This window comes from Contarinia nasturtii, unplaced genomic scaffold (assembly GCF_009176525.2).
Source record: "Contarinia nasturtii isolate CC-2019 unplaced genomic scaffold, AAFC_CNas_1.1 Cnas_scaffold_4155, whole genome shotgun sequence".
Taxonomy (NCBI): domain Eukaryota; kingdom Metazoa; phylum Arthropoda; class Insecta; order Diptera; family Cecidomyiidae; genus Contarinia; species Contarinia nasturtii.
Genome location: NW_022201451.1, coordinates 11,367 through 34,524, shown reverse-complemented (window position 1 = coordinate 34,524; position 23,158 = coordinate 11,367). Strand labels below are relative to the sequence as shown.

General features: G+C 33.1%; 4 protein-coding genes across 4 annotated transcripts in view; 1 reads left to right on the top strand and 3 right to left on the bottom strand.

The window, feature by feature from the left end:
• Positions 1-5,460: 5,460 nt before the first annotated feature.
• On the bottom strand, positions 5,461-8,376 carry LOC116350477 (aarF domain-containing kinase-like). Its single transcript, XM_031782272.1, has 4 exons — positions 8,288-8,376; positions 6,909-7,374; positions 6,269-6,850; positions 5,461-6,201 (listed from the first exon to the last, which is right to left on the bottom strand). The coding sequence occupies exons 2-4, from the start codon at positions 7,344-7,346 to the stop codon at positions 5,659-5,661; spliced, it is 1,563 nt and encodes a 520-aa protein (XP_031638132.1). The 5' UTR covers positions 7,347-7,374; positions 8,288-8,376; the 3' UTR covers positions 5,461-5,658.
• A 5,303-nt stretch (positions 8,377-13,679) lies between these two features.
• On the bottom strand, positions 13,680-18,108 carry LOC116350481 (embryonic polarity protein dorsal-like). The gene is made up of 6 exons (XM_031782276.1): positions 17,906-18,108; positions 16,800-17,005; positions 15,182-15,357; positions 14,615-15,097; positions 14,369-14,551; positions 13,680-14,278 (listed from the first exon to the last, which is right to left on the bottom strand). Exons 1-6 carry the CDS (start codon positions 17,906-17,908, stop codon positions 13,680-13,682), a joined length of 1,650 nt encoding a protein of 549 aa, XP_031638136.1. The 5' UTR covers positions 17,909-18,108.
• A 747-nt stretch (positions 18,109-18,855) lies between these two features.
• On the top strand, positions 18,856-19,535 carry LOC116350480 (glutamine synthetase 1, mitochondrial-like). The gene is made up of 3 exons (XM_031782275.1): positions 18,856-18,927; positions 19,042-19,345; positions 19,402-19,535. Exons 1-3 carry the CDS (start codon positions 18,856-18,858, stop codon positions 19,533-19,535), a joined length of 510 nt encoding a protein of 169 aa, XP_031638135.1.
• A 1,592-nt stretch (positions 19,536-21,127) lies between these two features.
• The window catches only part of LOC116350479 (serine protease easter-like), a 12,277-nt gene continuing 10,246 nt past the window's right edge, over positions 21,128-23,158 (bottom strand). Inside the window, exons 2-9 of the mRNA XM_031782273.1 lie at positions 22,480-22,629; positions 22,347-22,421; positions 22,211-22,264; positions 21,850-22,130; positions 21,776-21,779; positions 21,563-21,709; positions 21,371-21,498; positions 21,128-21,302 (exon numbers count right to left, since the gene is read on the bottom strand). Of these exons, the coding sequence (XP_031638133.1) occupies positions 21,255-21,302; positions 21,371-21,498; positions 21,563-21,709; positions 21,776-21,779; positions 21,850-22,130; positions 22,211-22,264; positions 22,347-22,421; positions 22,480-22,629 (887 nt within the window). The 3' untranslated portion in view covers positions 21,128-21,254. The remainder of the gene's footprint in view (positions 21,303-21,370; positions 21,499-21,562; positions 21,710-21,775; positions 21,780-21,849; positions 22,131-22,210; positions 22,265-22,346; positions 22,422-22,479; positions 22,630-23,158) is intronic.

The window sequence follows — 23,158 nt, the reverse complement described above, 5'->3', positions numbered from 1 at the left end:
TATACATTTTTTTTGATTTTCAATCTTATTTTATTCGGTTTTTCAGTTTCGATTTAAAATGTGTATGTAAAATTGCTGGCTGTTGTTAAAATTGAGATAGCGTTATCACCATTTGGTCCATGCATGAAGGCAACGGGAACGTTAAAGAGAGAAAATGGCATAGTATCTGTGTGTGTTGTATTTTAATGAGCAAAAAACCAGAGTTTTATTTTTGTCGTTGCCAAGGGGAATTCTTGCATGATTTTCAACATGAACGTATCAATTTCTTGTTTCTATCATTAATCCTATATTGGTATACAATATATAAGTTCGAATGGAAAGGAGACTGTTGATAATAACATTGAAAGTGAAATTCACTTGATCGTGTGTCAAGGTTGTCATATTTGAGTTCAAATGATTTGAAAATCCTCAAAATTACTGCTTTGATCATCGACGTTCGGTTTATACATGGAATGCCTTCGACGTTCATATTCTGGTATTTCTATTTTACAAAAAAGTATAGAAAGACGTAAACAATGGATTTTGTTCAAGCTAACAATGGCTTTGGAAATAAAAACAGACTAGAGCTTACCATTTCTTCTCAGTTGGGTAATAAATTTAAAGAAATGTGCATTATCGATAGTTATCGATCGTATTGTGTTTCATTGGTTATGATAAATGTTATTGTATTTGGCGTTGAAATAAAAAGAACCGTTTAATGCGGCCATTAAATTGTGGATTTATAATTTAATGCTGGTCACAAGCCCAGATAAACGCAGAGTGGAAGGTTATCAAATAAAAAAATATAAAAATTGAATATTCCATTGATTTTTAATGCATTCAAAATTGTTATTTTTTAACCTTACACTCTTAGTTAACCAAAACTAACTATTTTTTAAGTAAACTCTTTTTTCTATACATGTCATTCTAAACTTGTAATTTTTAGGTAATTTTCTGTTCATTTTTTTTAAACTCTCTCCCTCTCCCTTTCTCTCTCTTTTCACTTGCATATTAACTTTTTGTAACATGAAGTCTGAATAAAAAAAATATCGCTATATTTTGATTCATTTTAATATGTTGTTTAGCCAGTCACAATTTAGATGCTGATGTTTTGTTACTTGGTGATCTGTTGTTTTGCTGTCTACGTTGCGTAAGTCGTTTTTTTTTCTTGCTTGAATGTCGTCGATAATTCACATCAATCTAACAAATTAAAATGAAACTCCTGCAAGTATACATATTGAAAAAAATCGAACCAAGTCAGTTGATAATATGAGGGGTTCAGAGCAAAAATTTTACTCAAATAGCTCAATTGAGGTTTTCATGGGGTCAATCACGAAATTCTAGCGCAGCTAGTTTTTGATCAGATTTCACTAGAAAAACTAGAAATTCTAGTGCGTGAAGTTGGCTCACAGTAGTTTTTCCCAATGAGCGCTAATACCGTAGATTTTTCTTTATCGATTCCACCAATACGACATCTACTAAAAAACTCGCCGATTTCTGTTACTAGTGGTGTTTTAATACAGCTCGTGTAAACGTACAAAGGAACACACTGACTCCGATTCTGTGTTTGCGTATGTATTACAAATTCTGCACTCAGTCGTCAATCGTAGCTGCTTGTGCAAAATTTACAATACATACGCATACACAGGATCGGAGTCTGTGTGTTCTTTTGTGTTAGTTCGTCTTTAATACAGCCATATAGCCATATAGTTCGCTCGAGCTGTGTCGGTATCTTTTTTAACAGATGTCGTATTCGTAGAATCGATAAAATTAATTTGTATGGGAAAAATACGATACTAGTTCCCATCGGTTTTTCCTATTAATTATATGGCTTTTGGTGTGAAGTTGGCTTCTTTTATGGCGTCATTCTTCGCACTAGATTTACTAGTTTTTCTAGTATTCACTAGCGTGGTTCGCCCCATGGAGATTTCAGACAAAAAGGAAACAAATAATTTACAATTTTTCAGAATTTTACAGTGTGTCCATAACATATAGAAATAGCACTAAATAGTATCGATATCTTTACTATATCGGCGCACTATATATGGAAGATATTTCCGCAAGACACCGTAACTCACGATCGAAGTGAGTGCGGACGGCAAACATGTTGACAGTTCTTTCCACTGCCGCACGGCAACTTGTGATTTTTGCCGTCTGCACTCACTTCGATCGGGCGATACGGTGCCTTGCCACAATATCTTCCATATAGTGGACCGATATAGTGTAGATATCGACACTATTTAGTGCTAAACAAGCGCAGCAAAAAAATCAAATCAAAAGTAAGAAGATTTCTTTTCGTCAACGAATTATATTCTGAAAATCGTGTTTTTGTGAAAGTGCAGACCTTAACCAGATGTTCACTAATCACATAATTGTTTAGTTGTGCTTTCAGGGTACTTAATTTTTTTACTTGAATAAAAATACTCAATAAATAAATAAATTTATTTGAAATCAAGACTTTTATCAAATGAAATTTTGTCGCTCATCGCTTAAATAATCACGTTATCACTTTTATTTGAAATTAGTTTGCAATTTTTGATGAATAATAATACATTTTAAAAATCTTTGGGATCTGTTCTGCGAGACTTTGCATATTTGAACATTTTGTTGGTCCTTTTATGAGTCCATTTTTCAAAATCCAACCAAATTCAGCGACTCCCAACAAAAAATCAATTTCACCGTCGTCATTATGTAAATATTCAAAATTCTTCAAATCATCTTTAAAATAATTCAAACGTGTAATTTTTTTCATGACCAATGCTTCTGTTTCTTACACAAAATCAGAACTGAAATGTGGCTGCATTTTTAATCGTACAATTTTTTTCGAAACCGATTCACAGCCATCCACACCATCAATGGCAACACAAATAATTTCGGTTTTTAAATTTAAAATTTGTCGTGCGTGCTCTGTCACCATTGCTGACTGTGATCCATTATCAACAACTCCTTTCAATCTTATTTTTTGCCCATTGAAATCAAACACTCTAGTTATGACCGTAGCTAATAAGTTTTCATCTATTCGCGTTGCGAGCAATGTACTCACATTTGACACCTCAGCATTTTCGTACACTTGTTCGGTCATTGACGTGGTTGCTACCAACGCTGTATTTTTGATATCAAAGTGCAACAACGTATTGTTTTTTTACATTGTGTCGCAATATGAACAACCGTTGCCCCTTTCGACGTTTTTTCTAATTTCCTGTCATTTTTTTCACTTTTATCAAAACGTTGAACTTTCGATTCTGCCGACATAAGAGCCAAAAAACGGTTTTCCACGTATTTTAAGAAATATTTCAAAGTCTGCTTTCATAGTCCATGATGGTTTTCCTGTCCAATTTTTTCAATAAAATTTGGATCAGTAACACATCCCAGTTTTCAACACTTACGCCTATGCTCTCTATTGACATAAGGCATTCATACGTTTTATCATGGATTATTTTCAATCCCTCACTTGTTTCACTTTTCTGATATGGAATATTCAAAATTTCATCTATTAAATTGGAAACGATTTCGCGTTTATTTTCATAACGATTGGTTAATAACTCGTAACACGTTAAATAACTTGCTTCTGTGACTGGCAAATGTTCGACAAGTTTTGACGCTTCACCCGTTAAATTCGTTTTAAGATATTGAATCTTTAAGTCCGTTGTAATTGATCTGTTATTGTGTATAATTTTATCGAACAAACTTTTGAACGCGCGCCAATTTTTTGCCTCACCATTGAATTGCGGAACTTTTAATTTTGGTAATTACACTTGTTGATTATTGCTCGAATTGCCATTTATCATGTCATTCAATTTTCCATAAGAATTCAAATATTGATTTTTTTTTTTAGAAGAGTGAAGACTTATTCACATAATGTGACAATGAAGCTTTTTTTGAGCTTGAAAGATTCAACATCAATAAAACGATACAAAATTGGTTGTTATCATGATTATGTTCGTTCAAGAAAAGCTCAGATTAAAGAAATGAAATGAATTTTAAGTAAAGCTGAAAGAGTAACGATAGATAATCCAATGCCCAATTTTTATTGGTGAAGTTAGTAACTTTACTAGAAAAGGAAAGCCAATGGATGCATCGAATCTATCCAACATTGGAACATTTTGCAATGAGGGGGATTGGAGAATCACCAAGATTAAAAACATTCCTTGAACTAAATACCAACATTAAGCAATATTCTGTTGATGCGTATTTCTTTTGGTTAAATGGAGAGTTGTTCAAAAGTTCAAACATCAAACTTGATACATTGGCAATTAAATATGAAAAGCATGAAGCTCAATTTGATTCATTATGCCGCTTGCTAAATGAGCTCCAAGAGTCTGGATTTTATAAGAAACTGCATGTTCACACCAATTGCGTCTATTAAGAAGATATTGATCAATTGGCTTCAGTAAAAGGTTTCACTATCAACATTGGTGCTTTAAGAAACTTGGAAGAACTATACATAGATTACAGTGCTTGTATCACTGATTTGAAGATACTTCCTTATATCCTTTTGAAACTTAAACGCATTCATATTTTGTGGGCCGATTCTGATGACATTTTACCATTTCTATATTTTTCAATCAAATTGGTTTCAGTTCAAAGAAATTTGAACTTAGAATGAATAAATAAAATATAATCATGTAAATTAAGCCAACAAGAAAACACGATGAGTAGACAAATCATTCCCATTGGGATATGGTTTGATTAGATTATCAATTGAAATTCGATTGTCTGCTTGGAGTTCGGGAAATTCCTGCCTTCATCCAACATATAGCGGTGTGAAGATCAATGCAAACTCTCTCGATTAAATGTTTGGTATCGACCATTCTATGACCATATTTGCCCTTTAGTAGACCTGCTACGCTTAGGATATTGTGATAGTCACTAAGAATCATAAGCGACCGACATCATCAGTCTGGAATTTTGAAATTTGTGAGAAACTGAAACGCAAGTCTAGAATGTCTGGTCTACGTGCGTCATCAGGATTTACGCATCAATGACATTGAAATTATCCTTTGTTTTTGTTTTTGTAAATTGGATTCAACACAGCAATGAAATCCCTACTACCGTGCTAGATGGTGTCGACACGAGTGGACGGATTTTTAAATTTATTTGAACGACGTCATGTTACTATACTTGTCCATTACAACGTACATGTAACAGAAGAAACACACAGTCCATGTCCTCGCTAGTGGACATAAACGATTTGGACTGTCAATGTGAACTAGATCAAGTATAGAACTTTACATAGGATCATATACGATGAATATGGATTACACAGTCTGTTTCAAAATACCGTCACCAATGTCGACACCATTTGACATCAAAATTTTGACAGTAAAAATATGTGTTATTGTTGTTGTCGTTTCATTGCTGTGGGATTCAATTGTTTTTGAGACTTGAATTTATAGTGGTTTTCTATCATTTGATCCGAATTCTTGCAACATCTGTTATTTGCTCATGTGGATTGGAATATGGAATGATCTAAACGTGTACTTCAACTACAATAAATGAAATATTTATTGAGAAAAACGTTACTATCAATTTTAATTACATTTGAAAGCTAGAGATAAGATAAATTTATATGCAAGCCTAGAATGTCTGGTCTACGTGCGTCATCATGAAATTGACATTTTCCTTTGTTTTTATGAATTACGCAAAACGAATTGTTGCTGTAATATTTAAATATGTAAATTATGATAATTGACGAAATGTTAAAAACAGATTCGAATTAACAATGCCCATGTATAAATAAAAAATATTCAATTTAAATATCGACCAATTTTTCTGAAGAGTTTTTGCAAATCGTTGCCAATTGGATTTGGACTGATGAATTTCTTGTCTGGCCGCTGATTCGATGCAGCATTTCGACATTATCCAAAATGATGTCATGCGATACTGCGTTTGAAGAGTAGTTTCAATGCCGCGAATCAAATCATTTGTTTTAAGAATCAGTAACATTTGTCGATCGACTTGCTCTAAGACATCGGATATCGATGGCAACATCTTTGTGCTCTTCGTTTGAACAAGATCCTTTTCGGTTGCATTTGGTTTTTTCCGATTGATGCCAGAAATAACACTTTTCCACGATCGACCGGTTAACATACACGCAAACAGCGTATACAAATCTCCTTTGATTCCCAATCTACTCGCGTGATAGCACATCCCATTACGATCCACATTCAAGATACTCAGCCACAGTTTGGAGTACTCGTATCGGAATTCATTTGTCAAATTCTGTTTGAATTAAAATTATACATTGTTAGTGACGGAAAATGGGTTATTCTAAGTCAATGAAACTTACAGCATAGAGCCCGTGGTCGAGAAGAATAATTTCGTTTTCGCCTTTCTTCGATTTGCGAACTAGAATATTGCCGGGATGTGGGTCACTGTGCACAAATCCATTGATGAAAATCATATTTGAATATAATTGACCAATTTTATTTGCAACATCATAAGTATCAATTTGATTTGACTTAATATAGTCCAAGTCATTGACTTGACCTCCATTTAAGTATTCCATAACTAGTACACGTTTCGATGAAATGTCCCAGAATATTTTCGGCACTTTAAGCCATTTATAGTCCTTGAACATGTCGGCTGCTTTCTCCGCATTGCGTCCTTCGTTTAAAAAGTCCAATTCAAACGGTAGATTCTTCTTTGACTCGTCCACCAGCCACTGCATTTTGAAGTCAGGAAATACAATCGACATGATTTTACACAAATATTCCATTGTTTTTATGTCAACACCACTATTTCCCATTACGTATGGATGTTGCACTTTCACCGCCACTTCTTGGCCATTCTTCAGTGTGGCACGGTGTACTTGTGCCAATGATGCGGTGCCAAGTGGTTCTGCATCAAATGACTCGAATAAATCTTCCGGCTGAAATGAACAAAAATGTATCAAATTGATGCATCCCTTCCAAGAGGTCACGACTCACATTCACATTGAGATCCTGTCGTATGACTTTGTAGAGATCTTCGATGGGATTCTTTGGTGCATTGCTTTGTAGCACTTTCATGGTTCGAACATATTCTGGCGGTATCAAGTAATCCAATGATCCAATGTGTTGGCCAACCTTAATGTAAACTCCCTTATTTATACAAATTAAATCGAGCAGTTTACCAGCAGCGACTGTATGTGTTTGACTTTTTTTGGCTTTATATTCGGGTGACGTTTTGTCCCATTCCCTTTTATATAGATTTTGGCGATACAAACAAGCAATGTCATAAACGGTGAGTGCTGCTCGTGATAATCGAACTAATCCAAGGGAGTTTACATCGTAATTATTTGCGCGAAGACTCAATCCGGTAAGTGCAACTCCACCAGTTATTGCTGAATATTTAAGAACACGATTCATTTTGATTTGGAAATTCATTCACCAAATGTAATGACATCAATTTTATCTGTAAAGAAAAAAGATGAAAATATTCATTTAAAATGTGTTCAATCAAATAAAGAGTTCGTATCGCTTCAACAGCGAGGAAAAGTGAATAAAATGGGAGAAACGCTTGTGGTGGACAACAAAAGTCATCACCGTAAGGGACAGTAAGGGATCAACACAAGCGTTTTGCAGTATACACCAGTCGCCGAACAAGTGTTTTATAATTTTAAATATGCTTAGATCGATGCTCACACAATTCTTTACATAGCATGACCGTTGTTTCCATCATCATTGTATTACGTCCATAATGTCATTATTAGACAGATTGTGACAATTTTGGTCATATTTTGGTTCCATATTACACCTCCTAATTACAAATCTCATTCACAAATAAACCGAAAGAGTTAACTGATAGTTTCAAGATTTTTCTTCTTCTATGAAATCACTTAATCCAATGACAGAGAGCATACATATGAATTTCGATTAACTACAATTGGCTAATAGTATAATAGTAATATAATATGTGACTCAATGTATATAAATATCAACCGTACGTGCTTTTACATTTCAACTACTGTCGCGCTTTCTCTCGTCTACATGCTATTCATTCTTAATTTAAATCGTTAATGCATTCTTCCATATCGCCGTTGCTTCTGCCGGTATTTCGTATGCTTGTTGTCAATGATTGTGTGTACACTGTATTTATTTCATCGAATTTTCGTTTATATGGCATAACATGTCGCAATGAATTCAAATATGTAGCATTATTTTACTTTCATCATCATGAAACGTCCACTTTCAGCGTATAGAAATTTTTAAAGTAGATATTATTAATTTCGTTAATATTTTTTGCATCAATATTTTGAATGCACTCAATAACCAAATCTAACATTTTGTTTCATTTACCGAATAATTAAATTCACAAATTCACCCACCTGATTATTATTGAATATCGACTTATCGTATGAGCAATTTCCAATTATTATTCACTTTGATTCCAAACCAAATGTTTGTTATTCGAAATAAAACCACAAACTGAATTAACTGAACAATGGCCAAATGTATCGCACCCAAAAAAACACCTACAAATCGATTTGTAATTATCGTCAAACGTAAACGATTCATTAGTGAACATATGATTCATAAATGTCATTGCAAACTCGTCATACAGAGAAAGTGTTACATACAACAGAAAAACCACTGGAAGGTATCGTTGCGCTCAAGACCTGACGTACTGTCATTCATTTGATAATTTGTTTTTTTTTTTTTGTGTTTTTTGGTCGTGTGCTCACGTTTCACCGCTCAAAATGTTTGCTAATGCATTTTTAACATACTCGTTACTTTGATCGCATGTAAAACGAAAAAATGTTACCAACTTTTCCAAATTGTAGCAATTCAATTCGTCACAAATGATATGCATTGTTCCCCATTTCATTTTAATGAGAGAATAGGTATAAAAAAAAGCCCACTTATGGAAAAATTTATTTTTATTACTGATTATTTTTTACCTAGTTTTCCTAATGATTTGTTATTTGTCAAGAGCAATCTTCAGGACAACTGAACATAGCTATTAGTCCAACTTTACTGGTTGATAGAAGAGAATTGCTGAATTTTACGTTCAAAAACTAAAAAATAAAATAAAATAAAATATCAATCTATGGAATGAGTTCGAATTAAAAAAGTAAAAGTTAAGTGAATTTATATTTGGTTGTGATTTGGTGCTTTTCTAATATTCATTCGATGTGTTTCACTCTGCCGTTTATTCTCAAATAAAAGTTCTAGTTACTATTTTCCAAAATTCAAAGGTATTTAATTCGGTTAATATTTTCGAAGATCTTTTTTCCATTAGATAGTCCATCGCGTTCGTGTATTTTTTTTCTTTTCAATTTCCATATTCCTGATAAAAAGAATGTGTTTATCGAGCAAAATTGGAATTGCTTCGTATTGTAAAATAAAAAGTTGCAATGAAATCTCGACAATTGTTCAGAAGCATGGAATTATTCATTGCCCGTGTGAAAAAAGTGACTGAGTCATTATTGACTGTGAGGGACTATAGAAATTCATTAATTTGGAAATTTTGTTTGGAACGTTTTGACTGTCGGATGACTATGGTTATTGCCAACCATTGTTGGCTGAAACATAATTCATTGATTGAAGTTAACGAACGGTTAACTAAATTTAACTTAAAACTTTTGTAAATTTAACTAAGTTTGCTTGTTTTTACACTCAATGATCAGTTCTTCCAAATCACTTTTTTCGTACACGGGAGTGACAGTTCTGTGTATATTTTAAATGCAACAAATTAACTTGTGATATTCCATATGTGGCATATAAATGACGAAAAAATAACTTCGAAAATATAATATCCGCATTCACCTGTGCCATTTTGTTGATCATTTCACCCACATATAATTGAACCGGCTATAATATTCGTGACCTCAAGAAATTTGTCAAAATAAAACTGCAACTTGCCCATACATTTTTTATACGACCATGTTGCTCTTTTACTTTAACAAATTTCTTTAAGCTCACGAATATTCCAACCGATTCAATTATTGAATACCGACTGATCGCGATCCGATCATTTTTTACTTGATGTGACACTTGAATCAATATAAAAAAAACCATGTCAACTGTTTCATAATTCTCTTGAAAAAATTATCATTTTTTGCGAGTTGTATTTTAAATAACTGACACGTTTGTTCATGTTGGTGCCTCAATTAAGAATCTTTCGGCTTTTGTAATTTGAAACTATAAGTTGTTTGTAGATACATTGTACCCGATTGAATGATCTATCCACGACCTATTTGTCAGTGTTGGTAACAAAAATGTCATTAAATAAAACACCATTTTCAGGTAAGTATAAAAAGCAGGTGAGCAATAAAGGTGCTGCAATATGAAACAATTGTTTTCCAAATAAACCAATTCAACTCTTATTTTCGCCTTTGTTGTCAACATGGACTAAAATGGTCATCATGGTGAATGGAAGGGGTGTTTCGTATGTTTTTTGTTATTATATTTAGTAATTTTGGAAAAGAAAACAAATATTAAACCTAAATAAATAAAAACTCTTTCATTTGCCAGCTGAGCTAAATAAAAAAACGATTTTTTTTTTTTGTATTTAAACTTTTTTAGTAATTACTTTTACTCAAGTGCTTCAATTCTCAGTACAGAAAATGATCAAAGTAATTTACTCGCAACACAAAGTGTTTTTAAAGGAAAATCCACCAGAATGAAGAAGAAAATCATCTTTGTTTTTCTTTTGAGTCAACAAAATGTGGCCCAAATATTTGTGAATCGCAGGCAATCAAAAGGGCCACCAGGAGGATCAAGCAAATTAAAGGAAACATTTTTTCATTGAAGATTTTCTTGAATCGGTTAAAAAATGCTCGAACAGATGGAACAAATCAATCGAATTGCGATGATAAAATAGCTGTTATTTTTTCTCCAAATAATACTGCAACATGAAGTGTTGTTTTTCGCATACTTTATTTGAGAGTCTGAGAGTAAAAACAGCATGTCGCAACTCATCTCTTGGTCTCACTTACGGAAATGCCTGTAAGCAAGAGACGTGGGATGCGACGTGCTGTTTTCCCCACAGATGAGAAAAATAAGAGCTATTTTTTCGCCGACTTTAATTTACCAATTTTATAAATAAATAATATTTATGCAATAGCTCCCGTTGTTCCGTCAATTTCATCTTAATTTATTCAAAATTATGTACTAAAAATAGTTTTTTTATATTTTAAGCTTTATATTTAACAAATTATTGTTGTTGTTCACTATATTTAAATTTAATTAGCGCGAAAAATGACTAAAAAATTGCCAGAAATGGTGGAAAAGGGTCATGAGTTAATTGCTGTAGGAGCCGCAGAAACCGAACCAATTTCAACCACAATTCTCTCTGATTTGGATAACGATTGCTTGGAGGATATATTCAAGTACATGGACATCACCGAATTGCTGAATGTGGCGGATAGTTTGCTGTGTTTTGAGGAAGTCGTCGCCTATATCTACCGAAAATATTATAAAAACATGAAAGTTGCGATCAATAGTCTGGCTATTATGCATCGAGAACGAATTAAAATCATAGCCGACACCATTGAGATCTGTGAAATTTCATCGAGTTTAAAGTTTTTACGTTGTTTTGGTGATTTTATAACGAAACTTCGGATTCGATACTATCGAAATACGGGACAATATTGTAACGATTTGGACGAATATGTGAATGAATACTGTGTCAATGCATTGAGAAAAGTGTACATTTATCGTGCACCGGAAATGGCCATGGAAAATATAAATGTTGAATTTCCAAAACTTGAATCTATTCAATTTTGGGATTGCCATCTGAATCGAAATTTAACGATGTTTAACAAATGGTTTCCAAAAATGCGAGTTTTAGAATTTATCGAATTCAATAAATTATCGAGTCCGGAATGTATCGAAAGAGTTTTTGAAAATTTGACATACTTAACGATCGACAATCGAAAAGGTCAAAACGGAACAACATTTGATGTTAACAATGTCCGAAAAGCTTTAAGTTTCAATCAAAAATTAAGAGCGTTCTGCGTTTCAGGTGATATGTTCGATTCGACATTCATCCGACATATAAGTGAAGACATTCAATGTGTTGAACGGCTGGAAATTCAGTGCAGAGACTTTTTCAATTTAAACGAAAATGACATTCTCTTGAGAAATGTAAAAGAATTCACACTGAATGCGGGAATTAAGAGATTTGACTATAACATACCAAAAATTCCGATTGCATTTCAACAACTGAAAAGGTTCACATTGATTGCACGCCCATTCAAGATGAATGATCATTTTTTGGATTTTCTGCTACGAAATCAACGGACACTAACCAAGTTGAAATTGTATGAATTTGAACTCAACACCTTGGAAAATGTATGCCAAACGAAACGAATGGATGCATTCAACAGTTTGACACACATCAATTTAATCGATTGCTTTGTCCCAATGGATGGAATCACAAATATTATTAAAATGTGCAAATCACTTAGAAAATTAACTTTTCAAGTTAATGATTCAGTTGACCATCACATTGATACACTGAAACGTACACTGTTCGGTTGGAAAGTAACAATTAACAAAAAGGGATATGTTACATTAGAAAAATATTGAATTTTCGTTCGATCATTTTACATTTAAATCATTTTTATTTTTAGATTTTTATTTCATTTATATGTGCATTTTGATTCAAATTTGTTTTTGTAGATCTAGAAGGTAGATATTCAATATTTGTTTTCTAAATTTCAAAATAATATTCATAAAATTGAGGGAGAAGTTTTAAAAAGATGATAATCAATGATTTTTTTTTAAATAGATCCACCTTCTGTCTTAATTTGAATAGATTTCCATGACAAAATGATTCAAATTAATTGTGAATGTCATGTCAATATTGTAATAGAATGATAAATTTAATTAAAATGAAAGAAAATGAGAATAGAACACATAAAAGAACTCTTTTTGTTATAAAATGTAATTTCAAATGGTTTTGATTCCATTCGGAAAAAATTGTTTACGGGGAGAGAATTTGACTCGAAAATTACTAGCAAATCAAAGGAATCTAGAGTCCCGAAAAACTTTTCCGTAAAATACCGATAAAAACAGTGAATTTCCTGATTTTTTGCCAACAAAAATTAACATTTATTTTTGTGTTTGGTACTATAATAGCTTAAAACAGGGGCGTATCCAGAACTTCATGACAGGGTAAATTCAATGTATAAAAAATCAACAATATGTACTATATAAAATGAATTTTTATTTTTGGGAATCGGGATAAATGTTTGATGGTCCAGCAAAAACTGAGAGAAGTTTTAATGTATCCACCATATAGCTCAGTTGGAGTATTGGAAGTACCCACAAAATGAGAGAAGATTGTCGACTATTATGGCAGGTATTTCGTTTGATAAAGTATGGATATAAAATTTATGAAAAAAGCGTTGCATCATGCAATTAAAAGCTGTGCGAGCAAATCGAAGTGAATTTTTTTTTTAAATTACGCCAGGCGGCCATAAAAATACCATTAAAATCATTAACAAAATTTATAGAAATATTGTGATTTTGAGCATCTTTTAATATGTTTGTTTCTGTGTTTACAAATATTATGCTATAAAATGGTATTCTTTTTATTTATCGTTTGTTTTTTGACAATTAGGAACGAAAATGTTCAAAAATATTATTTCTAAACCTCAATCAAGCAATTTTGTCAACGATATTTTCAAATGATTTACAGTAAAATTCTGATTTTTTACACACATCTTTTTCTACCACCAACAATAATGAGGTGATTAGGTTACATATTTTTTAATTATCATAAGTACTAATTTTCATGCTATCCAAATTCTCTGATAGTTCGTTTATATCAGTATTAATATCGGTATTAATATCAAACAAATTGGAATCATACTCGGGCAAATCGTTAATCGCCAAAAGGTCATTTGTAACTGGTACATTGTTTGTCGCATATGCAATGGGATTGCTAGATGTTGACGGCAAAGCAGAGCTCGTAGTTGGTTGATCCATGTATCTGCCGTACTGATGTCCACTTTTAAATGCATTTGAAGTTGTCGACGGTTGTGGTTGAATGTGATATTGTTGTTGTTTTTGAGGCTCTTGTTTTAGTTGATAAGTTTCTTGATATGGTTGTTGTGACGTGAACGGCACAAGAATATGCCCAGGATTGTACGGTGTGTGTGACGGTTCACCAAAATAGTTATTACTTTGTGTGTACGAATTGTAGTAATACTGTGGATAGTTGCTTTGATATGAATTGTACGGTTCGTCGAAGAGATTTGCATTGGTCATTTGCCGCTGGTACGGATGTTGCCCGTTTGTCGTTTGTTGAAATTGATTATGTGTAAAGTTATGCGATGGGACTTCAATCTCTTCTTTGACATCGGTAGCTGAAAGTTAACATTTCAATCGTTTAGTTCGAGTGTCATTGGCAATTATTTGCAGTCAATTCCGGGATAAAAGTAATAAAAAATGCTTACCAATTTCGATGAGCGGCTGAGGATTAACTGAACATTCAACTGCATTGGTTCCATTTGTCGGCGTCAACACGTCTTCTTGTGCATATTTCGATTTTTCTGCCTTTTTCAAGTTCGAAATTGACTCCAATATTTCTCTGGATCGTTCGCTCATTCGTTTTTTCTTCTTGTGTATCAATCGAGTGCCTTAAAATTCGAGAAAAACAATGAAAAAAAATGCTTTTATCCAGTCGATGAATTGAAACTTACTTTGTGGATTCGGTATGAATTCAAAGTCAACGGGATCACCCACTTCACTATCCGATGGCCGATATAATTGAATGAATACTTTTCTTGTCTCTCTAATATCGAACTCCTTATATTCCGGCGTATTAAATGAAATCGCATACTGATGATGTACTCTCATCGTTGTCGAATTTTTATAGTTGATCTCCTCTCGCCAAATCACCTTGCGATCATTGTCTTCTTCGTAGAAAATAACTGAAATATCTTCACGTTTTACTTTGTCACAAAGTAAAATAATCCGTTTGCCACCATTTACGGTCGAACGTTTCGAGCTGATGTCAATTATCTTTAATTGACCATTCGACTTCTTATCGATGATCGCATTGGAAATTGCATATCCCAAATGTTTCCAAGTATTATCTTTTTCGAGGTATTCTACATCAAAACATAAACGCACACGACGCAAATCGATCGATGTGTATGGGCTTATCATATGATGCCAACCGCCTGGACAAAAAAATTAAGGAATATTCACAAGTTGTGATGAATGGATTCATGGATAGAATAAGCATAAACAAAAAAGAAGCTTACCTTTTGTTGGATCGATATTTTGCTTTTTTCGCACCTCCAAGGATTTGACAATCTCCTCCTTTTTAACGCAAACGATTCCAATGTCCTTGAATTCGACCACTTTCTTTTGGTTGACATTCACCTTCATAATTGATTCGTTTGTCCCTTTGCCCGCTATTAGATTATGCGGATGTTGTCTGTGAAATACAAATGGAGATTTATTATAGCCAACACATTATTTTAAAGACTCATAAGCTCATAGCTCTTTCTACTAGCACACCAAAAAAAGATTCAAATTGTTAATACATTCGAAAACGAATATTGGCATGTGATGTTTGGTTTAAAAATATTGACATTTCTTTGTATTTTTCCGCACACACCGAGTGTGTAAGGTAAATAATTGGAATCGGAAAATTAAGACCTCCTAAAAACATGTTTTCTGGTTGTTTTAGGGGCCAGGGAATCGATTTTAAGCAACTTTGGTGATGCCCATGTATTAAGACGTTTTTTGTTACGAGAAACCGAATGTGATATTGTTGAGTTTTGCGACACACTTTTCATACAAAATTTCAAAAATATTGAATTTTCGTATGGATGTCTGTATGATACCGTAATGAGCATATTAGAGGTACCTCCCGAACAAAGTTTTGGATTTTTCGCTCAAAAACGAACATTTTGTATGGGGGGTTAATATGCATTGAAATTTCTTCAAATTTGCTGGGATGATGTAGTTTAGCCCGAAAATAAGATTTACTACTTTCACTGTAATTAAATTACTGCAACTACACATTTTGAGGAAAAAATCCGGGCCGGTATTCTAGAACAATCCACAAAAATCGTTCGGAATCATTTGTTTATATAAACAACTCAGCTCAGTGAAAACAATAAAAGTTATTGTTATAATTATACTCATTATTACTCACATTACTACAATCACTATAACAACCACTTCTATTGTTTTCAGTCCGATTCAGTGCCTGACCGTAGCTAATATTTTGAGTGTGTAACAATTTTTTTAATATTTTCAATGTTTGGCGACAAATGTAGAGCTCTATTAAAGTTATATTTTGGTACTTTTGGTGTCCATATTTGACGCCAAACGTTGAAAAGATAAAAAAATATTAGTTTCAAATGAATAGTCCGCTCAATATATTGTCGGAATAATTCCACTTTTGAAAGAGGTGTCGGAATAATTCCGAACAAAATAAGTGGAATATTGTTTATTTTTTTTTGTCTTATGAATAACGACTATTATTCTCGTTATGTGCTACAATATTATTCAAAACAATATTCATTCATAGAAATATGTTTTTCGGAATAATTCCGAACAAATTGATCGGAAAGTGGCATTATAATACCGGCCCCGATCAATTTTGAATCAACAAAACACAATAAACGTTTGTTTGAAGCCATAAAAACTTGTGAATTATTATTCCCATTTTTAGTCATTTTTGTGTAAAAAAGTTTGTCAAAAATTATTTGAATCGCGAAACTAATGTCAGATTCAGTTTTCTCGTGAATTCAAATTTAAGTAACAGATATGTAATAAATGCATGTTGTGGATCACAGCGAGGAAAAGTTCACGGATGTAAGACATTGTATTCTTTATTTAATCTTAAAAAAATAACAAAGCACTTACCTTGGTGGTTTATCATTGTGAGTAACACAAGATATATGTATTTCAGCAATTCCAGTAAAATTACCAATTTCAATAGCCGGATACGTCGATTTTTGTGGTGTTGAATTTGCTCCGGGAATTGAACCATTTAGTCGTCCTTCACTTTTATATCGAAATCGGTAAGACTTTTCTGCTGGTTGCTCGGTTATACGCACATACGGTTTCGCCTATTTTTTTAAATAAAAACAAAACATATTTATTATTTTTAATTTTTCTTTAAAGTGGTTTGTGATGACAGCGGACGGCAGTTATTGTGGTGAAAAGTCTACTCGCTATATATATATGCGAAATATCCAAAATCCTAAACTAGAAAGCAGCTATTGATGTATTGGAAAGATATTTAGCTACTTTTGAGCAAACAACAAAGAAATTTTGAAAAAAAAACTTTCAGCGGAAATGGTGCAAAATCGATGAAATTCGAAGTTGATCATTATTTATCTCAACAAAATGTATGATTGGCTTGGTTTTTTTCAGGATAGATCGAAAGTGCACTCAATTTTTAGTCGATATGCACATTTTCAAAAACCAAAATTCTTTTATTTGGTGAAAATTGGGAAAAGTGTGAACTTAAGCGGCCACCTATGTTTTAATATCTTATTAATCAACAGCAGTGTGCTAGTTTTAAATTTTGTTTGTCCACTTTGACAACTAATTTTACATAATTCGAACCCGAGTAGTTCAATGGTGACAACCGTTTTGAGTAATTGATTCGATTGTTCGAATTTTTTGACTTGGAACCCCATCCTTTTGGAATGATATTTTGGAGTAAATATTGCGTCGCCTCATCAAGAACGTTTAAAATACCATTTAATCCGTCAGTTTTTAGACAATTCAGATATTGTAAGTTTTGCCCGATTAGTCATCCGCATACTTTAGTAAAATCATCCAAAGCGTATTAAAAAAAAAACATTTTTAAATGAATTGGTCGAATTTCGACCACGGGCGGCCCTAGTATTTTATGATTGCCCATGATTTTTTCTTTGCAATCGTTTTTACAAAATTATTTCCTGGTCAAACACATTCCACAACGTTTTTTCGATAATTTTTTTGAATTTTCAGTGACTTACCATATTTATTAAATAATTTACGTATTGAAATTCACAAAGCTGAGAACGCACAAAATTTTCTGATGACTTCGACGAGTTTTAATGCTTACACTTTCGCTGCTGATGCTCTACTGTTTGCAAATGAATACCTACAACACCAAAATAATACGGTTCGGTCATCAAGACTGACACCAATTTATCTCATCTACCTAATGAGCTTCAGTTTAGTTTCGGTTCAATTTCGTTCAAAGGTCTGAAGTTGGCGATCAAAGAAAGGGTGCGGCATTCAATTTTATCGGCCGTAAAAAAGAGGGAAGGAGATGAGGATCTGCTGAATGAGTCTTTTATAATCTAATGAAATAAAAATAAAATCAATAGTTTGTTTTTGAAAAAAAGAAGAAATATTACTTTGTTTTTACCAAAAGAAAAACCTTTAAATTGATTTTCGGTGCTACATCCGAAATTCGTAAAGTAAAATAATTTTTTGATATAAGTTTTCACATTTTCAATGATATATAAATTTTCAAAATCATTTCGTTTGCATGTGTATCAAAACAAATCTATACTCAAAAAATATTCTGTGTGATATTTGTATAGATTCAACTTTATCTTGCGGTAAAAAGAGAAAAAACCGCACTAATTAGGTGTTATGGGTACTGTGTGTCACTCTTTGTTTTCTATGTATTGGTATTAGTTTGTGGCATGTGCCTAATGAGTTTCGGTTCAGTTTCGATTAAAGGAACCGCATGTGAAGTAAACGATCAAAGAGTTGGGTTACTTTTGTTTTAAGAAAATGTGAAGAGCATTTTTGATCTTCTAATCACAAGTAATTCAAACATTAGTTGAATATTGTGCCTCGTGCTGAAGCCAAGTAGTACATAATCTAAGCCAAGTGCATTTTTTCGCAAAATATTAATTTGTTTATTTTAAATTTAAAATTCTTTTTACATAAAAACCTAGATCAAGCCAAAATGTCGATGCAACGCTATGTTGGTATATTCTTAAAGAACGCTTTAACGGTTCAATGCAGCGGAGTGAAAAGTGTACATCGGAATGTCGTAACAAATTTTTATCGAGCATAGTTGGATAAATCGGTGCTGAATCAATACCGTCAACTAAAATATGATCCAAGTAAAATTCAATGCACTTATCTGTAGATTGATGGCACTGGCGAAAATATTCGTTTGAAGGATCGCATTTTGAACCGTGCTCCAGACCGCATCGAAGACCTGCCGTCGTGGCAATATGATGGTAGCTCACAATATCAGGCGCTTGTATGCGATACATATAAACCAGATGGATCACCAACTGAAAGCAATAACCGCTACCTCATTCAAGATGCCGTTGATAAAACGAAACAACATGAGCCATGGTTTGGAATTGAACAGGAATACACATTGCTTGACATCGAAGAACGACCATTTGGATGGCCTAAAAATGGGTTCCCAGCACCGCAAGGCTTGAATGACTTGGTTGCATGAGATTAAAGAAATTTGTTGATTTGTCTCTAAATTTAGATTGTGGAGTTGTCGCAAACCGTGTTTTCGCCCGTGATTTGGCCGAAGCGCATACATTGGCTTGCTTGTATGCTGGTATCGATTTTGCTGGCACAAATTCTGAAGTGATGCCCGCACAATGGGAATTGCTATAGTGTTTTTACTTCTATTGTTTTTACTCCATTTCAGCTCAGCGCCCCGCGTTAGCTCCCTGAGTTGAATCGGCTGACTGAAAATATCTCAATATAATGTCTGGCTCCTTCACAAGAGTGGCCCCTTTCGTTGCGATAGCAGCTGTTATCTTTCGACAGCTGCTGACTTATATTTTCACACCATTTTCACTGAATTTCACCAGAAATCTGAACAAGCTGAACAGAAAAAGAACACGAAAAAGACCAAAATATAACAAAAAACAATGCAAATATGCTTCAAATCGAAAAAAAAACAGGTGCATTGATTTGCCAAGTCGTATATGTTTAACTTCGAATTTCGATATCACAAAACTCACAAACAATATCCCAAATTCTATATATTACCGCGAAAGTACTCGACATCAACTGTGTAAAATAAAAATACCTTTGTTCACCAGAGATCAGTGATGAAGTGATCACGATAATTGAAATTCTGTGAGTGCGAAATATTGTAACACGAGTGGCCAAAAACACACTTGTCGTTGTGTAGCGTTCAAGTGATACTGAAAATGAAAAGTGTCTCATGCCAAATATGGAGGATCAAATGGTGCAACTTCTGGCACAAACACTTGACATATTGGCGTTGTCATTTTCGAGATATTTTGAGTGCATCGGTTTGCACGGTAGACACCCCTATATTATACGTATAATCCAAATTTTTAATAGAGAATGATGCGGGTCAATATACAACAAAATACCAATATTGATTTAATACTCTGTAAAATGCACGGTGTTTTGATTGAGATCGGTTGATAATAGTTGTGGTTTTTGATTGTTTTGGTATTTATTATAAATTCAGTCGTTGAAATTAAGCTGCATGGTGAAAGCTAATCGGTACCAAAGGCAAACCAGTGTTTGGTTAAGATATCTTATCTCGTTTGAGATAGTAAGATAAGATAAGTTAGATACTATCTTTTATCTTATCTAGATGATTTTAGAAACTTAAAAAATCATCTTATCTTTATCTTATCTTTTGGATTTTTTTGGTATCTTATCTTTATTTTTTAAGATAAATAATAAGATATTTTGGTCATTTATTTAAAAAAAATTCATCAATTGTCGGTATGATTAATTTGTTCATTGAAGCGAAAATGATCAATTTCCCCGTGTACAAAAAAAGTGACTGACTATTTTGGGACAAACTGACTGACTATTGACTGTAAAAACAAGCAATCTTAGATAAATTTAGTTAACTTCAATCAATTAAAGTAAGCTATGATTAACTGCAACAGTTAACTATAGTTGACAATAATCATAGTCACCCGATAGTCAAAACGTCCCAAAATAATCGCCTGACTGACTGAGTAACTATAGTCGATTGTTTTCCATACAAAATTTTAAAATTCATGAATATAGCTAACTATAGTCACTTACAGTCAATAGTAACTTAGTCACTTTTTTTCCACTCGGGTCATGACTCGATTCGTCAAAATTATATTCGAATTCTTCAGATTAGATACATTTCAGATATCTTAACCAAACACTGATGCAAAAAAATATATATTTTGGTTAGAATTATATATCAAACATTTATTCTGAAGACGGCTGAATTTAGAAGAAAATGGATGTTCATAATCTTAACAAGAATGTTTCAGTTTGAATTATTGTGTTAGATTTTGGCATTTGGTCGGTGTGCAGGTTCCAAGGTAGATCGGTTGTAATTCATCTAGATCAAGTATATTCCTATGGTTTGATGTTAGCTTTTATCCAATCAATGTAACGGTCCACTCTCTGTTTGGATAAAAATGAAATGTTAATTGCAAAAATTGCTAAAAAATGAATTGAAATATTGAACGTACTGTATATACTCCAGGCCATCCAGCTCTACCACATGGATTACGACCAAATGAAGTAACACCCACCACATAGTAGTGGAAGTGTGTTTCATCAGTTTTATGCAATTTCATCAATGGACCACCCGAATCACCTATTTTCAACGTAAATAATAATAAATGCGAACATTACGTTGAAATCTACGTGCTGTTATATACCTTCACATGCATCCTCCCCTTTCTCACCGCCAGCACATAGTTGTTTATTTGTGAGAGTAACATTATATGCACTATACATATTACTACATCGATCGATAGGAACACTATCCAAGTTAACCTTCAACTTGATATTACTAAAGTGACCTACTTAAATAATAAATGTCTATGAACAATTTGCTACAATTATGATAAAATTAACAAATATTTAAATACCACGCTGAAAAGAAAACAGGAAGAAACGGTTTTTTAAATCGTTAAGACATAATTCAGAGATTTTTTTGAAATACCTCTGTTTTTCCCCATCCTGAGAGAATCAATTTGGATCTAGCATAATTTTGGTTTAAAACCTCACTCGATGCTGGCAGGCAGATGGGTTTAATCCACTCTGTATAGGTGATCGGTCGTTCCAAACGTAGCAGAGCAATATCATTTCCTTGAGATTCCGAATCTGGATTATAATCTACATGTGGAATGCGTTCTACCACACGAATATCTTGAACTGGATCAGCGCATTGGCCATCGTCGCAATCTGGGTTAGATGTTGTATTCCATTCACCAAGTCGGACGCCTTGATTGATGTCAAACACAGAATAAAAAGAAATAATAATAATCGAAAATGTTCAACAAATCAGTTATATTTTCATCTACCTGTCAGTTTCAATTGATCTCTGTCCAATATTTTGTTATTCAAACAATATGATGCTTAGAAAGGAGAAGAGAAGAGGTTTGTTATTTATTTTGAAATATTAAAGTCAATGTGATTTTATCATTCATTATTGTATACCTGTTAAAATGTAATTTTCGTTGATAATGATACCAATGCACTTATAAAAGGTTTTTTTGCCTGTGAGGATATAAACTATTTTTTTTATGAAATCCGAATTTGATTTTTCGAAATTTAGATTTAATTCTCTCACGTTTTGTGTATTCAATTTGTGCCATCCACGGGAATTCATTTATGGCGGTCTCTTCGCCACCAACAATACGTTGACTAGGTTGAGAAGATCCGCAAACACCAGGTTTAGGTAATTCAACCGAATCATTGATAAGTTGTGTTGATGATTTTTCTAATTTGTTTTTTAAGATTAATTTAAATGTGTAAATAACTTATATTAAACATTATTATCGTGCGAAAATCGTAAGCTTTATCTGCATGGGTCACATATCTTGACATTTAAAAGCAAAATTGTTGCTTTTTCTTTTGTACATTTGATAAGACCTAATAATTCATGAAATAATATGAACGCCTCAGAGTAAAAACACTAAAAAAGACAGTATATTTTAACCTGTTCTGTGCTCAAATATGTTCGAAATACTTTTGCTCTCAATTTGTTTTAAACTTCACTTACTTAGTCTAACCATTAAAGTACCCAAATTGTCACAACATTTTTTGAATTTCACCTATACATATCGACATAAAGTGGGATGTTCACCCCTTATAACTCAAATGGGCACACATGTTTCTTCTCATGGGAAGTTACTCATATCATTGTATATATGTATATTCAGAATTATATAAAAAGTTGACTTACGATCGATGTAGATAATGGTGAGGGTGTTATTGGTTTTCCCATTCGATGTGGCTGTACATTGATA